Genomic DNA, 16,984 nt, shown 5'->3' on the forward strand with positions numbered 1-16,984 from the left:
ACACCCCACATAATATTTCCTTCGTCAATATTTAACCTTACAATAGAAAAGAAACATTACGATTAAGCGCAAACGAATAAATTTTGAAAGTAATTTTGCTAAATTGGGGTGATGCATACGGTGCTAAGGGGGGGGGGGGGGGCTTTCAAGAGTACAAATATTTCATTTCATTAACATTTAAGGGTAACTACAACATTAGGGTGACAGAAAATGCTGCAGGAATGTGGGGCAAATAAAGTTATGAAACAGCGCTGACTTTATTTTAAGTATGAAGATACTATCTGTATCGTTTTGATCACACGACTACTGTCCCACACATGGGTGTTGCTATATTCAATGAAATATTTGCTCCGGTTTGCTGATTGTACAGACAGACTTGTTATCTTTTATTTATTTGTTTGTTTGAAGCATTTCTGACAAAATATAAATTTTAAATTGCCTTATAATCACAACGCTCCACATCGCTCCACCAAACTGAATGTACAAACGGACATCACACACAATCCCCTATTTGAGCTTTCGGGCAAGATCGGTGAAAGCCCCTAAAATCACACAAATATAAACCCATATTTCTCATAATATTTCCTTCATTGATAGAGACAAATATCCCCTTTTCTTGCCACAGAAAATTCTGATTACAACGTTCAAGCCTTCAAAAGATTCAGCTCATCTTGTAGAATTACATGGAAAAATTTTCGCAAGTAAACACCCTAAACACAGCTACTGCTCATGTATATTTATAGCTGTTGGTGTGCTTGAATTTAGTAACTCCAGTGTAATATTTTAGAGCTCGTTTCTCGCTGTGTGAGAGTAGCACGGCAAGAGACAAGTGATCAAAGCATGTATACACAAGGGTTCGTGAATACCCTGGCGGGCCGTTCGAACTCCTTCTCTTCCTTCACCCATGCAACAACCTTAATCTCATGCAGGTATACAGGTCTCTTTATTTACCTCGTCTTTGTAGATGATGCCACATACCACTCCAGCAATCTCAATGCCAATGATGAGTACCAACAGAGTGCAGAACTAAAAAGAAAAATCAAAACTAATTAATTTAAGCTATACAGTTAAGTAAAAGTAAATGACACGGTATTAAATGTATGTACCATTAAACTGCAGACCTGAATACACTTATGTAATTTCACTAGACCTGCAGGCGATTTCACTAACCTGCAGGCGATCCAGAATTTTGGTTGACTCGCCCGGCGGGTGAAGTTAAGGGAAACCCCTGCTAAGAGGTTGTTGAGGTCTGTCAAAAATTCTACTGTTAGGGACTCAAAATCTTCTACTTTTATTTATTTGAAAGGCATGGGCCGTCAAAATTGTGTATGATATCTTGCAAGGTAGGCCTGCCTCTTAGTCCGAATTTCATATACAAATGGTCCATAATAAAGAAGATGCCTTCTGCAAATTCCCTTCACTTGACATCTTGTGCCATCCACACCTGTTTCCTTGATATCCGCTTTGCCTGGCGGTACGCTAACGTATGCATCTTCTTGTCTGATGACTTCCATATTATTAAATCAGCGCCTATTCTCATAAACTGCATTTCTGACCTTTCCAGTCCACTATGACTCTTTGTGCCCAGGCACACCCTTCATCCACTATACTTCTTTTGCCTTTTGCAACCTACTTGGCAAAGACCACCTGCTATTCGCACTCTCCTCTATCACAGCCTGCTGTGCCAATTCCTACACATTGGCTGTGCATCACCAGCTGGTTTGAGGAAAAGTACAAAAGCACTTTTCCAACAAAATTCAATTATCATTTGACCTGATTGAATTTAATGATTCATATTTGCATACTAGAGCTTCATAAGTCTTGTTAGAACACATTATGAACAAAGACAGAAACCGTGAAAGTTTGACTTAAAGACAACGGACACTATTGGTAATTGTCAAAGACCAGTCTTCTCACCTAGTGTATCTCAACATATGCATAAAATAACAAACCTGTGAAAATTTGAGCTTGATTAGTCGTCGGAGTTGCGAGATAACTATGAAAGAACAAAACACCCTTGTCACACGAAGTTGTGTGCTTTCAGATGCTTGATTTCAAGACATCAAATTCTAAACTTGAGGTCTCAAAATCAAATTCGTGAAAAATTGCTTCTTTCTCGGAAACTACGTCACTTCAGAGGGAGCCGTTTCTCATAATGTTTTATACTATCAACTTTCTCCCCATTACTCGTTACCAAGTAAGGTTTTATGCTGATAATTATTTAGAGTAATTACCAACAGTGTCCACTGCCTTTAAGGGTCAACAGAAATTGCATGAAAAAAACATGTGAGCAAGTAAATTGATCTGCACACTATTTGCACTACATGTCAGATAATGTGCATAATTTTTACTTTCCTAATACTGTATGTAATGCACATGTAGTAGTAACTTCTGAGAAACGACCTACCATTCCATGAAGACATTTGCTTTCTTGAAATGCTCCACACAGCCCTGTCATTCCAATAACAAAAAGAAGGATTGTCAAGACAACCATGATGCCTGCTGGGGCCAACAACACAACCTTGTCCACAACAGAACCAGTCAAAGGACCAATGAAGCGGATCAATTCGATTGCTATGAACACACATCCTGCTGCAAGAGCCTAAAATAGAAACAAAACAAGGAATAAATCAACTAATGTAATACACAATGAACACTTTGCAACAGTTATGTTATTGTTTTCCTCCTTACAGTAAAACTGTTTTCTGTGTGCGATTTAGCTATTGTTATCCATTTCTAAGGGTGTTTAAAATTTTCAAAAATCTTCACAATTTATCGAAATCCCATTTGATTGTTGGTATAAATACACTACAGGGTGTTTCAAAAAAAAGTATACATTTAGAAAAATGTATCCCAAATGGATTTTTTATAAGTTTACAAAAATCTGGCACTAAGTATCGGAGGACCAAGGTCCTAGCTTTTTAACTTTTACCAAATCAATCATCAGCTGTTCTGCATGAGTTAACACTAGCTAATTACTTTTGTCAGATTTTAATTGGCTTGCGCACAAAAGCGAAGGGGTTTTAACAGAATCAAACACCGTACGTATGTAAGGTGATGTTTTTGCTCATCTGGTGAGCAGATCAACCAGTTGTGGGTCGGCCAGATCGTTCCTTGTTCACATTCCGACTTGTAACAGTACCCTGGTATTCACTAGTACTTCCTAACATTTTGTTGTGAATGGTTGCTCTTGTTGGGCAGCAAATGTTTGGGTACTCTTGGCGGAACCCTTAAAGCTGTGCAGAGGCACTGTTAGTACGATGGTACTCTGATACCAAAAAAGATCTCTGGTGTGGTTTGTACTGTGGACGAACCATGTTGTACTCAGTTCAGTGCATTAAATGTTGAAATGTACAGAGATATCTATCATGTTTTTACCAAAGCTTGACATTCTGTCATGTCACATCATTGAACATTTGTGAGCAGCAAAGCACATACCCCATCTTCCATACTACGGTGTTTGATTCTGTTAAAACCCCTTCACTTTTGTGCGCAAGCCAATTAAAATCTGACAAAAGTAGTTAAATAGTGCTCACTCATGCGGAACAGCTGAGAATTGATTTGGTAAAATTAAAAAGCTAGGACCTTGGTCCACCTATGCTTAGTGGCAGATTTTTGTAAACTTATTTAAAAAAACATTTGGGATACATTTTTCTAATGTATACCTTTTTTTTTTAACACTTTTTTTAGTGATCTATTCCAAAAACTCATCATTTTATAAATGTTTGAGCATAGTCTACAATAGTTGCGATTTACCTTTCTCCTGATGGCAAAAACGAGCTGTCGGGAGGAGGGTCATTTTATCGCAACTAAACCTACAACAAGAAACTTTATTCTCAGCATGATTAAGCCTGACAAAAATACAGACTGTGAGTAAATAGATGAGAGCCTGTCATCGATAAAGCCAAGTGCACAGTCTCGCTGTAAATGGGTATAAAAACATATGATCTGATGATACCACTGAACTTATAAATGACAGACGATCTCTCGCAACGTGAGATAATTTCAACACATGACGTAGTGCAATGTGTCGTTTTAAAAAGGTTGAATCTATTTTTAGATGATTTAAAAAATAATAACTTAGTTTTTATTGTGAACAATTTTTCTGTTACCCTATCGTAACCCATGACACCAGGATATACCAAAAAAAATCTATTTTATAAATGTTTAAGCATCACGAACGACGGAAACTTTTTCTCAGCATGATGAAGCCTGACCATGCTGACGAAAATATGGACCATCAGTAAACGTAAACAGTAGCCTGTCACTAGCGGATCTTGCACAGTCTCGCAGTATCTGGGGATTTAAAGTTGGAGTTTGAAAATATGACGATCGGAACAGGAATGATCCGACGATGATCGGTCCATTTTATCAAACAGTCAGTCACTCGGGACAGTTACTTTCTTTATTAATCATAAAGGTTACACCTTGTTTAGCTGCTATGGCTCTCTTTTAACATCAGTCTCATTAGTACTGTGATATCAGACTTATGTTAAAAGAGAACCTTGTTGAGCTGTTAAAGGGACACACCGGCTCACCGTTTACGCAATTTAGGGCTGGAGAATCATAAATAATCTTTTTATAGATGGTTGCTGTAAAAAAGAAATCATCAAAAAGGTCGGTAATTAGCGAAAAATGATTAAAAAACCCAAAAGCGGTAAAAGGCCAGCGTGTAAGTGTTTCCAGCCGTTGCAACTGTCAAATCTTCGTGACATCGTCGCACAATGTTGTAAGTAGATTGGTGCTTTGTTTATAGCAACGTTCAACTACAACGCAGCATAACGATCCAGTCTATCCATAAATTATAAACAACCAGCATATACGGATCAGGCAAATCCTTCGACGATGGAGGTAGTCGTGCTTCGACGTACATCCAAAGATCGTCACGAAGAACACAAAAAACTAACCCAGAATATGATGGGACAGTGACAAGTAAATAGAGCATTCCTGGCACCAACTAGGCCTACTACTGCATAGTCATGATGCAGTTTGGAATGCGATCGTGGCGTACATGCTCCCGACGTGCTACTCCTAGAACTATTTTGGTTTCATCCGGCTATCGTCTCCCATAACGGGAGACGATAGCCGGACGAAACCGAAATAGTTCTAGGAGTACCGACGTGCCAGGACCCAATTTCATATTGCCTGTAGGCCTATAGAGGCACAGAAATTTGCTTAGCAAAATAGTATTGCATAGCAGAAACTGATACCAGCCAAATTTTAATTAAATTTGAAATGTTGTGAACTTGTGGCTGGTGCCCGACTAAATTTTTGAATAGTAAAGAAATTTTGTAAGCAGTATTTTCTGCTAAACAGATGAAACTGATCAATGGGCCCTGTTATTCTCAGTGAAACATTTTTTAATCTCGGGAGGGGGGGGGGGGGGAGGGAAGCGTGAGGGATTCAAAAGCATCCTTGTGAGAATGTATTTTGAAACGTAAGCATAGCTGCAAATCTTGAAATGTAAGCCTAGCTTGACTCGGGATCGAAAGCGTAATTTTTGATTATAGCGTAACAAACCTAAATGGTGTATATGGATTGTATAAGCGTAGCTGAGTAGCTGCGTAGCTTGGAACGTAACCATATCTTTTGGAACGTAAGCATATCTTGGAACGTAAGCGTAGCTGGAGTTCTTGAAACATAAACGTAGCGTATGGAACGTAAGCGTAACTTGACTCAGGATTGAAAGCGTACCTTTTGTAATTATAGCGTAACTTGAGAAGGAATGTAAGCAAAACTTGGAATGTAAGCCTAGCTTGGAACGTCATATCTTGGAAGGTAAGCGTAGCTGGATATCTTGGAACGTAAACGTAGCTGCATATGGAACGTAAGCTTGACTCGGGCTTGAAAACGAACCTTTTGATATTATAGCGTAACTTGAAGGAATGTAAGCGTAGCTGAGTAGCTGCGTAGCTTGGAACGTAACCAAATAATACCTCAACAATCTCAAAAATAACACTTCAATCACAGAATTAAAAAATATTTTTTGACAAAATTATGCTTTGAGGGAATTTTTTTTAATCATTTTTTTTCTTCAACCTTTTATACAAAATTATTATGCACCTGTTCTTTTTTCGATCGGGGGCTACGTTTTTTGTAATCCTTTTTTTCTTCTTCATAAAACATTTTTTAAGCTACTCAAACAATAACACTGTCAATATAAAAAAATCTAGTATTCCTACGTTTTGACATCATCAGTCCTTTTTTTATTGTTACCTGAAAACCGTCTATACAAAAAGAAATTTGGAGCCATGAAACAAAACAGAGCATTATATTGGAACGTTGCGATCGTAAGAAATAACGGATTCGACACGAGGTGCACCGACTGACAAACCCACAATGACAAACATGTACTCTGATGTCTGGCTCCCAACCCCTCCCAAGCTCACGGCGAGACCCGCAAGCTGGGAGTTCATAGCGCCCGGGATTACACCTTAAGCCCCCCCCCCCCACGAGACATGGCATGTGCGGTACGTGATATGCCCTGAGGCTTATGTTCCGGTTGCTCCACGCCGTGGGGCCATATAACAAGCTTCCATAACACGGACTCTTTGAATTCGAATCTTAAGTTAGATTTTTCACCATTATTTACATTTTGTAGCGATAATTTGAATAGCCTACATGGTTTCTTATCACCTGAAAACAAACATTGCTGGTCCTAATAAAATAAGATATTTTGCACGTCATATTAACTTCTGAATAATCAATTAAATACCAACTAATGAAAGTAATGACAAAATATGAGTCGCTCCAATGTTGTGCATGCAAACATCACTGTAAATGGCGGACTTTCTCTCGCAACTTAAAACCAAAACGTTTTTAAGTGCAAATTGTAAAAAGGTTGGATAGCTTATTTAAAAAAAAAATCATTTAGTTTTTGATTATGAACAGTTTTCCTGTTATCCTAACTCGTAGTCACCGTGGTCTAGTGGTTAGGCCAAATAAAATTAAAAAACAGTTGATTACCCCACCCGCACCCTTTTTTGGGGCCGCACTCTGTTTTTTACTATTTATTATTTTCCGATTTTTGTATATAAAACTAGACAGCGAAGCTGCCATGGCGAGCTGCCGATCGCCAGATAGAACAATGACTGACAGAAAAACCAATCATTTGATCAACTGATGGTCACAGGGGTGGAGAGATTGACAAGTATGAAGTTAAGACAATTTAAGGTTTTCATCTTTTCATATTATCTACATGTAAGCAGCAATATTTGATTGAAGTTTTAAATCTGTACATCATTGCAATAAAGAGTGATGACCATTTAAAGAGACACGTTGCCTTTTCCAGAAGAATAGTTTCAATTCAGTACATCAGTGCAATAAGAAGTTATGACCATTTAAGGTTTTCATTGTTTCAGCTCATTCAACTGGAACCATTGATGCACTCTTTGAATTTTATCTTTTCATATGTATCTATACGACAGAAGCAATGTATTAAGTTTCAAGTCTGTTTATCGTTGCAATCAGGAGTAATGACCATTTAAGGTTTTCATTGTTTCAGCTCATTCAACTGGAACCATTGATGCACTCCTTGAATTTTATCCTTTCATATGTATCTATACGACAGAAGCAATGTTTGACTTAAGTTTCAAGTCTGTACATCGTTGCAATCAGGAGTTATGATCATTTTATGTTTTTCATTGTTTCAGCTCATTCAACTGGAACCAGTGACAGAGAGATTGATTTTTGTTTAAACAAATTATTTTAAAATTTTAAGATTTAAGTTTGAGTTTGTTTCTTTAAAATCCAGATGTCAATGTTTGACTTTGAGCCTTAAAAAAAACTTACACATTTTTGGTATTCCAAAGCTTTAACATTTTTTTTATTCCAAAAACTTTAACATTTTCTTATTCCAAAAACTTCAACATTATTGGAAAACATAGCTAAACACTACAAAAACTGACTGACAAGTATAAACTGCTCACAAAAAGTAAGGAATTTTTTTTTAAACCGGTATATTTGTTATTATTTAATACTCTTTTTGTATATGGTATGTATCATTGCAAAGCTGAACTCTTCCTCTTTAAAATGATACCACAATTGCAATGATTACATGTTGCTGGACTTGACCACGTTAATGAGAATGAGACAAAGTCACAAATCAAATGTGCCAAAATTAGCAATATTTTTGTGTTACTGTATGAATTGACACTGTAATTCAAACAAGCAAGACAACTTACTGATCTTAATCCACTTGATTGAGACAATAAATTTTGTATGGGCAAGACAACTTACTGATCTTAATACACTTTATTGATACAAAAAGTTCAGTAACGAGTGGATGATCCGAAGGCGTTGATGACAGCATGGCACCTTCTTCTCATGCTGCACACAAGTCTTGTGATGCGCTGATGACGAGGAATTGGCGTTCCATTCTTCATTAAGGAACCTGGTTTGGTCAGCCACAGTTGATATGTTGGTGGTTCTGGCGCGGACAGCGAGGCCAAGCTGGTCCCACAGATGTTCCATGGGATCCAGGTCTGGACTGTTAGCGGGCCAATCCATCCGGTGCACCTCAACATTTTTCAGGTAGTCAGTCACCAGTCGGGCTGGAGGGGGGCGAGCGTTGTCATCTTGAAAGATGGAGTTTGGTCCAAAGTCTGCAAGTATGGGACTGCATCCGGCTGTAGAATATCTTCTTGCAAATACCCATCAAACAAGGTGTTTTTCCATGAGATGAGGGTAAATTGTGTCCGATGAGTTCACTGGTGAAAATCACTGTGTAATGGTTCTGAAAAGCTTGATCGGTTTGATTAATGAGCATTACCTATTGACCATTCACAGACAACAGTAATTTTGGCACATTTGATTTGTGACTTTGCCTCATTGTTATTCATGTGGACAAGTCCAGCAACATGTAATCATTGCAAATGTGGTATCTTTTTAAAGAGGAACAGTTCAGCTTTGCATTGATATTTACCATATACAAAGAGAATATTAAATAATAACAAATATACTGGATTGAAAAAAGTTTCCTCACTTTTTGTGAGCAGTTTATATAACAATCTCACTTGGGCTTGTACATACCAAAAACAACTCAACTCAAACACTGAAACTTAAACCAAAAACTTTAACATTTCCACTGAGTGCGGACGGCCGGACAGACGGACGGACGGACGGCACACGGACGGACAGACGGACGGACGGACGGACGGACGGACAGACAGACGGACAGACGGACGGACAAAATCGGTATTACATAGGCTCGCATACTGCTAAAGCAGCTCGCCAAAAAGGGGAGCTTTTCACAAATTTAACGTGATGCTCTCAAACACTTGTAACCGTCTGTTTCATACAACAATATTAGTGAATGCCTACCAGCAAATCTTTTTAGTGTTATCCAACCCTGTTAGTGTTAATGTTATCACAGGTCCTCAGCATGCAACTAATACTAATAGGTATAAATAAGTTTGCAGTTGATTCAAACTGAAGAATTGGTGGCCTGTTTGATTTGAAATACTTAGGGGCCATCTTGAGAAAAAAGAGTAAATAATAAATAATAAGGCCCTCATCCTCCTCTCTTTTGAAAAATCCGGACGATCAACTGGTATTTTTTTTTTATGCCTAAGAGTTAGACTGCAAGACTTGCAATCACAATAAGGTTGTGGGTTTGAATCCCCCAGCCAGCTCTAGCTGCTGATTTCACAATGACTATTTAGTATAATTATATAATATTGGATGGCTTTGAGGGGGATACAAGAATATATTGCACGAGCTATGACAATATTGCACGAGTCGAAGACGAGTGCAATATTGTCATAGCAAGTTTATGTTGAATGCACAACTCTGACAATAAAATGGGAAATAATATTTCTGAAAAATGTAAATTTGCTTCTCTAAAAATACACATTTCAGCCTTCTTTCTATGATTTTTAAGAGAAAAGGTGTTATTATTTTAGTAAACACAAGTGAAATTAATTTATTTTATTAGTTGATAAGGAAAGAACCCAATATTGCCAAACAAGAACTCAGTTTGGGCTCCAATGGGCTTGGCTTAAGTGACCGGACAAACTGTAATGTGACTGACCGTAATGCAAGTTTCTTAGTTTGAGGAAACTTTTGAATTGAGACAAGTGTACTTATTACCATGTCCTTTCTGTGTAATGCGACTGACCGCTTTTTACAAAGCTATAACATCCAGGGTACAAAGCCCACAACATTTCTAATATCATCACTTCAAAGCCTTAATTGTCAAGTACAAATCAGTCTATAGACTTGGTGGAAATAATATCTCACATAACTACAAGCACCAAGATCAAGAAATGACACAGAAAAGTGTAATGCGACTGACCATGGAATCGCCCTGATATATTTTTGCCTCTGGAAGCCTGCTATAATAATAATACACTAGCGGCCCGCGCGGCACCCCGCTAGGATATAAAAATCCTTTACACAAATAATTTTGAAATGTGGGTGAGGGTGTTGTACGCCTCTCTCAATATTTATGCATGGCGTCATAATTCTAACCCCAAATGAAGCTATTTCGCACGCCCACCACTACTTGCAGTGGCTGTACCCACCTCGTTTTGGGTTAGACAACGTACCTTATGCATCTAGAAACTATAAGGCTCCCCCGTGATCCTTATAGGGGTCTAATAATGTATGTTGGGCCTCCGTAACATTACACGTTTTTCAAATCAGCGTTGATAGGTGAAACTGACCGTTAGCCAGCAATAACTAAAGTTTCTTTTGTACTACACTACCAAAACTTTCTCCACACACTCAATATACATTCATAATGCTTGCATTTCCTTTTTAAAAAACATCGTCAAAAATGACATTTTTACGTCCCACGATACATAGCGTTGCTACAGCACTATAAGTAAAGCGAGTTTTTGGAACATGCTGTGTGCCACAAATCTAATTTATCTACTGTTTTTTTTTCGGGGGGGGGGGGGGGGGCGGTAAGAGCGTAGGCCTCTTTTTAGTTTATTCTCATCTGAATTGGTCTTGTAAACTTTCTGGTCAATAGGCTGCATGTATAACAGGAGCACTTAACGTGAACGTCAAAAAAGTGTTTTGCAGGCAGAGATGCCAAGTCCAGAGGCTAGCTATGTGTGAGATTTTTCAAAGCTCAACCCCCATCCCCCGGAAAAAAATTGCCAGTTTAAGAAGGCCTTTTTAAATTGCCGCCCAACCTTTTTTTTTTTTTTTTTTTTTTTTTTTTTATAAATAAATAAAACAATGTGAAATTTAATTGTGGACAAAAAGTGTTTCAAAATGCATCAAAAGCCTCCTCAGAATAATTAAAACTCACTTGAGGTACACAGGAGATGTTGATGGTTAATGTGGAGGTTCGATTGTGTCAGATTATATCCTTCCAAACTTGAAAAAAATAGACTAAAAATGATGTCCAAAATCAATCGCTCACTTCTTCTGCCTGTTGTGTCTTCGCTAGTGGAGCGCATTTCAACGAATTTGCTAAAAGAATCGGAACAAACTTGTGCGCAATAAGCGTTTTGCGCTCTGCCGAATTTGAGCTGAACCTACTGGATGAGCAAAAGCGTGCAAAATTTGCAAATTTGCGCTCTGTTTGTACAAATTTTGTACAAAAAATGTCGTTAATTTTTTTTCCCGATCTCGCCCCAATAATGGTTGATGTGCGTGTGAGCGTGAGACAGAGCCCGATTGTATGAGTCTCACGCCTAATGCGTGAGACTTGGCAGGTCTGGTTTTGTTTCATTGTCACTTTGGGCTTATTGCATCTCGCGAAATTTGAACGACAAACGACACAATTTCTGACCGCGTTCATGTTCACGCTGCTCTAGGAACAAACCTCCATACATCCCATATCTCTGGAACCCTATATCGTATAAACTAAATAAAAACGATAAACTCGTCCCCACTCCTTAATTTTCTCTAACTTATTTCACTTTCAGAAAGCATGTCAAGTCATGTTTAGGGTTTGTTACGTCCAGTTTGGGTCAATAGACAAACTCCTAAAAATGTACCCCATTCAGCCGCACGAGGTCTCTTTTGTTAATATTATCTCCATCAGTAACCAACCCGACGGGCCGATGGCTAAATTAGGCTTCAAAATGGATTTGGCAAAATGTACATTCTGAGACCTGACCGACACACTGCTCTAACCAATTTTGTGAATGGACTTATTCAAAAGGAAACTTAATGTCGTTTTGCTTAACAACTTTGACCAAATGCAAAGCAAAGTTCTTTTTTTACAGCTTCAAAACAGCCTTTGACGTGTGTGTATAAGTTTCACCATAGAGTAAGGAATGGTTTCACAATTCTACCTCCATGGTTAAACTCTGAAACTGCAACATTATACCTCCATGAACAGACCGTATTCTAAAACGGTATTCATGTACCCATTTGAGTTTACTGGCAAAAGGTCCAAGGTCGCCACCCACTGTCAACCTAAAGTGGTCCCACGGCGACCTTCTTCACCAAGCAACAGGTGGCCTGTCTCAAACCAGACAACACACCACTCACAATACACTGACCAGAATGGCTCTTTGTGTAAGGCCCCACCCCCACCCCCAAAATGTTATTAATTGTAAAGTTCCCTTAGACACCTTCCAACCTATAGCCGGCCCTACCCAATGTTTCCAAATTATTAAGCTTCCGTTTGATCCCATCCTTGTTCATCATGATAATTCTCATGCCGTTTGGAAGTGAATGCTTTTTTATAAATATTCTCCATAATTTAATCTTTTCAACAAATGAGTCACCCGCAGACGGATTTCTAGGAAGTCTGATAACAACGTCGACCAGTGGTTGACACATGGTCGCCTGCGAAACATCAATCTACGGTACTTCATCCATTCAATGCAAATTCGGTCAAATTCGTGAGATTGGTTTCGGTTTTGACCTGGCACCCAGCCTCTTCGACCCTTTCGACCCTGCGCGGCAATGAATGAACCAATCCGGAGAACCATGCTTAGTACAACACGAAAGTAACCTGACCAAAATGGGCAGATCGAATGGCGGGTGGGCGGGCAAGGGGCAATGAATGAACCAATCCGGAGCACCATCTGCGAACGCTGTCCAATGAGTCGCCTGTCAGAAAGATTTCTAGGAAGTCTGGTAACAACATCGACCAGTGGTTGACGCACGGTCGCCGCCCAAACTTCCTCCAATCACATGACTTGTAAGTGCGAGTTTGGATCCGGGTTTTGCAGACTTGCAACCCGACGTCTGAAACCACACAAACGTATTGAATTTCACACAAACAACCGTGTTGGATTCCACAAGGAAGCCATACCACCGGACCTTCTAATTTTCAATCCAAGATGGCGCAGGTTATGCTTTTAATAGTATAGATATAGTCATCTACACTACAACATAATTTTTGTTGTAGTTGTGTACGTATGTAATGTAATTACTAAATCACGATGTAATTCATAATCATCATCAGACGTAAAACCAATAGTGGTATTCGAAGAAACTGGCTGTTGCCAATATCCCTTTGTTGTGGAAGTTTGCCGAATTCCCTTGATACAACAAACAAGAATGGTGTGTTGACAACACAAATGCCCCGCTGAGATAGGAGTTGCTACACCAAGTCCTTTTTGAGTTATTGTTTTAGGGCAGTTCCACGGGGTCGGACGTACATTTCGGACACTTTAACAGAGTGTATTATTACAGTGGTATAAATAAAAGGAATTTTTATTCTGGATAGAGGTATAAGGCAGTCACTAAAGTTATTTTATCAAAAAATTATTCATCCATGTTTTTGTTGTTGATATAGACGCCATTCGCCCAAAACACCATGGTGACGGACGTACTCAGAGAAACGCCTTTTTATGAAAACCAATATTTGTAGTTCAAACTCTGTGATGTGTTTGAACTTTAATGCAATGTTTTCTTATTTATGGATTCATCAGACCTCTGTCATTACACTTTACCATAAGACATTTGGTTTTTAAATTTGAATTTTGAGGAACGGTTCTCTCAAGAACCAACTTTAGAGCATTGTCAACAGTTTACTAAATGAATAAGAGCTCTATCCTTGCTAAGGATACCTTGGGTAACCACATGTACCTGAATTTAACAAATATACTGCAAAAACCAAGCTTTTCTTATATTAGTTATAAGTACCAGTGGGTTTTGGAAATGGAAATTAAAATTTTCTGCGGATTAAAATTATTGTGTTTTTAGCAGCCAGTAGAAAAAAAGGGGAATGAAATACACTTGTTTTGAGGCAAGATTTGAGTATTTTGGGTGAGAGTTACCATAGGTACCAATTTATAGCTTTGTATGATATTTTAAAGGCATTCAAAAAGGCTTTCACATAATTATTTTGGAGGTGTCGGACGTACTGGTGTTGGACGTACGAACAAAATGCACGTCCGACACCAGGATTTTGTACGCTTAAGAAGATTTTTTTAAAGAAATAATTCCATGTTTAGATAGAGGGCATCAATTGTGCTTTGTAGTGTAAATTTGAAAATTTTCGGCCCACGATTGAAATAGGGAGATTAAAATATTCACTATTTTGGTGTCGGACGTACATCGAAAAAGTAAGTTTCCTAAAATATTGAATATCATAAAATTTTGAAAGAAATTTTTTATTTTGTTTCATTGTGTTGTTACCATAGCAAACTTCAAACAGGTGCAAAACCAAAACAAACATTATTTAACCACAGTAAAAATTTTGATTAATTTGGCAAAACATTATTTTTGAGCCAATTTCACTATTTTTAAATTATTTTTTCAGTCGAAAATAGCACTTGAGCCGCTGAATATTTTCAGTAACAAATTATATTTTATTAAAATTCATACAATTAGCTACAAAATTATGTCTCAATTGCCACATTAGTGCCATTTTGAAATTTTGACACTGAGGTTTACATTTCTATAGAACTGCCCTTAAGCCAAAATGAGCTTAATATTTATCTGAGGGGTCCAAAAACAATAGGCTTCTGGGGGATCCCATGACCAATCTACAAACCAAGTTTGGAGTTGATACGCCACGTCCTTCTTGAGATAGCGCTCGGACAACATTTCTTTTGTTTTAGCCATAACAAGCTTAATATTTATCTGAGGGGGTCCAAAAACAATAGGCTTCTGGGGGATCCCATGACCAATCTACAAACCAAGTCTGGAGTTGATACGCCACGTCCTTATTGAGATATCGCTCGGACAACATTTCTTTTGTTTAAGCCATAACAAGCTTAATATTTATCTGAGGGGGTCCAAAAACAATAGGCTTCTGGGGGATCCCATGACCAATCTACAAACCAAGTCTGGAGTTGATACGCCACGTCCTTCTTGAGATAGCGCTCGGACAACATTTCTTTTGTTTTAGCCATAACAAGCTTAATATTTATCTGAGGGGGTCCAAAAACAATAGGCTTCTGGGGGATCCCATGACCAATCTACAAACCAAGTTTGGAGTTGATACGCCACGTCCTTCTTGAGATATCGCTCGGACAACATTTCTTTTGTTTAAGCCATAACAAGCTTAATATTTATCTGAGGGGGTCCAAAAACAATAGGCTTCTGGGGGATCCCATGACCAATCTACAAACCAAGTTTGGAGTTGATACGCCACGTCCTTCTTGAGATAGCGCTCGGACAACATTTCTTTTGTTTTAGCCATAACAAGCTTAATATTTATCTGAGGGGGTCCAAAAACAATAGGCTTCTGGGGGATCCCATGACCAATCCACAAACCAAGTCTGGAGTTGATACGCCAAGTCCTTCTTGAGAAATTGCTCGGACAACATTTCTTTTGTTTTAGCCATAACAAGCTTAATATTTATCTGAGGGGTCCAAAAACAATAGGCTTCTGGGGGATCCCATGACAAATCCACAAACCAAGTTTGGAGTTGATACGCCAAGTCCTTCTTGAGATATCCCTTGGACAACATTTCTTTTGTTTTAGCCATAAAAAGCTTAGTATTAATCTGAGGGGATCCAAAAACAATAGGCTTCTGGGGGATCTCATGACCAATCCACAAACCAAGTTTGGAGTCAAGGTTGATATGCCAAGTCCTTCTTGAGATATTGCTCAGACAACATGTCTTTTGTTTTAGCCATAATGAGCTTAATATTTATCTGAGGGGTCAAAAAACAATCTAGGCTTCTGGGGGATCCCATGAACAATCCATAAACCAAGTTTGGAGTTGATACAGCAAGTCCTTCTTGAGATATTGCTCGGACAACATTTCTTTTGTTTTAGCCATAATGAGCTTAATATGTATCCATAATGAGCTTAATATTTATCTGGGTCCAAAAACAATAGGCTTCTGGGGATCCCATGACCAATCCACACACCAAGTTTGGAGTTGATACCCCAAGTCCTTTTAGAGATATCGCTCGGACAACATTTCTTTTGTTTTAGCCATAACAAGCTTAATATTTATCTGAGGGATCCAAAAACAATAGGCTTCTGGGGGATCCCATGACCAATCTACAAACCAAGTCTGGAGTTGATACGCCAAGTCCTTCTTGAGATATTGCTCGGACAACATTTCTTTTGTTTAAGCCATAACAAGCTTAATATTTATCTGAGGGGGTCCAAAAACAATAGGCTTCTGGGGGATCCCATGACAAATCCACAAACCAAGTTTGGAGTCGATACGCCAAGTCCTTCTTGAGATATCGCACGGACAACATTTCTTTTGTTTTAGCCATAAAAAGCTTGGTATTTATCTGAGGGGATCCAAAAACAATAGGCTTCTGGGGGATCTCATGACCAATCCACAAACCAAGTTTGGAGTCAAGGTTGATATGCCAAGTCCTTCTTGAGATATTGCTCAGACAACATGTCTTTTGTTTTAGCCATAATGAGCTTAATATTTATCTGAGGGGTCAAAAAACAATCTAGGCTTCTGGGGGATCCCACGAACAATCCATAAACCAAGTTTGGAGTTGATACAGCAAGTCGTTCTTGAGATATTGCTCGGACAACATTTTCGTTTGTTTTAGCCATATTGAGCTTAATATATATCCATAATGAGCTTAATATTTATCTGGGTCCAAAAACAATAGGCTTCTGGGGGATCCCATGACCAAT

At 38.5% G+C, this 16,984-nt stretch overlaps 1 protein-coding gene across 1 annotated transcript in view; it reads right to left on the reverse strand.

The window, feature by feature from the left end:
* The window catches only part of LOC139942319 (tetraspanin-36-like), a 61,982-nt gene that overhangs the window by 44,369 nt on the left and 629 nt on the right, over positions 1 to 16,984 (reverse strand). Inside the window, exons 2-3 of the mRNA XM_071939143.1 lie at positions 2,408 to 2,602; positions 952 to 1,026 (exon numbers count right to left, since the gene is read on the reverse strand). Coding sequence (XP_071795244.1) covers positions 952 to 1,026; positions 2,408 to 2,602 — 270 coding nt within the window. The remainder of the gene's footprint in view (positions 1 to 951; positions 1,027 to 2,407; positions 2,603 to 16,984) is intronic.

This window comes from Asterias amurensis, chromosome 9 (genome assembly GCF_032118995.1).
Source record: "Asterias amurensis chromosome 9, ASM3211899v1".
NCBI classification, from domain to species: domain Eukaryota; kingdom Metazoa; phylum Echinodermata; class Asteroidea; order Forcipulatida; family Asteriidae; genus Asterias; species Asterias amurensis.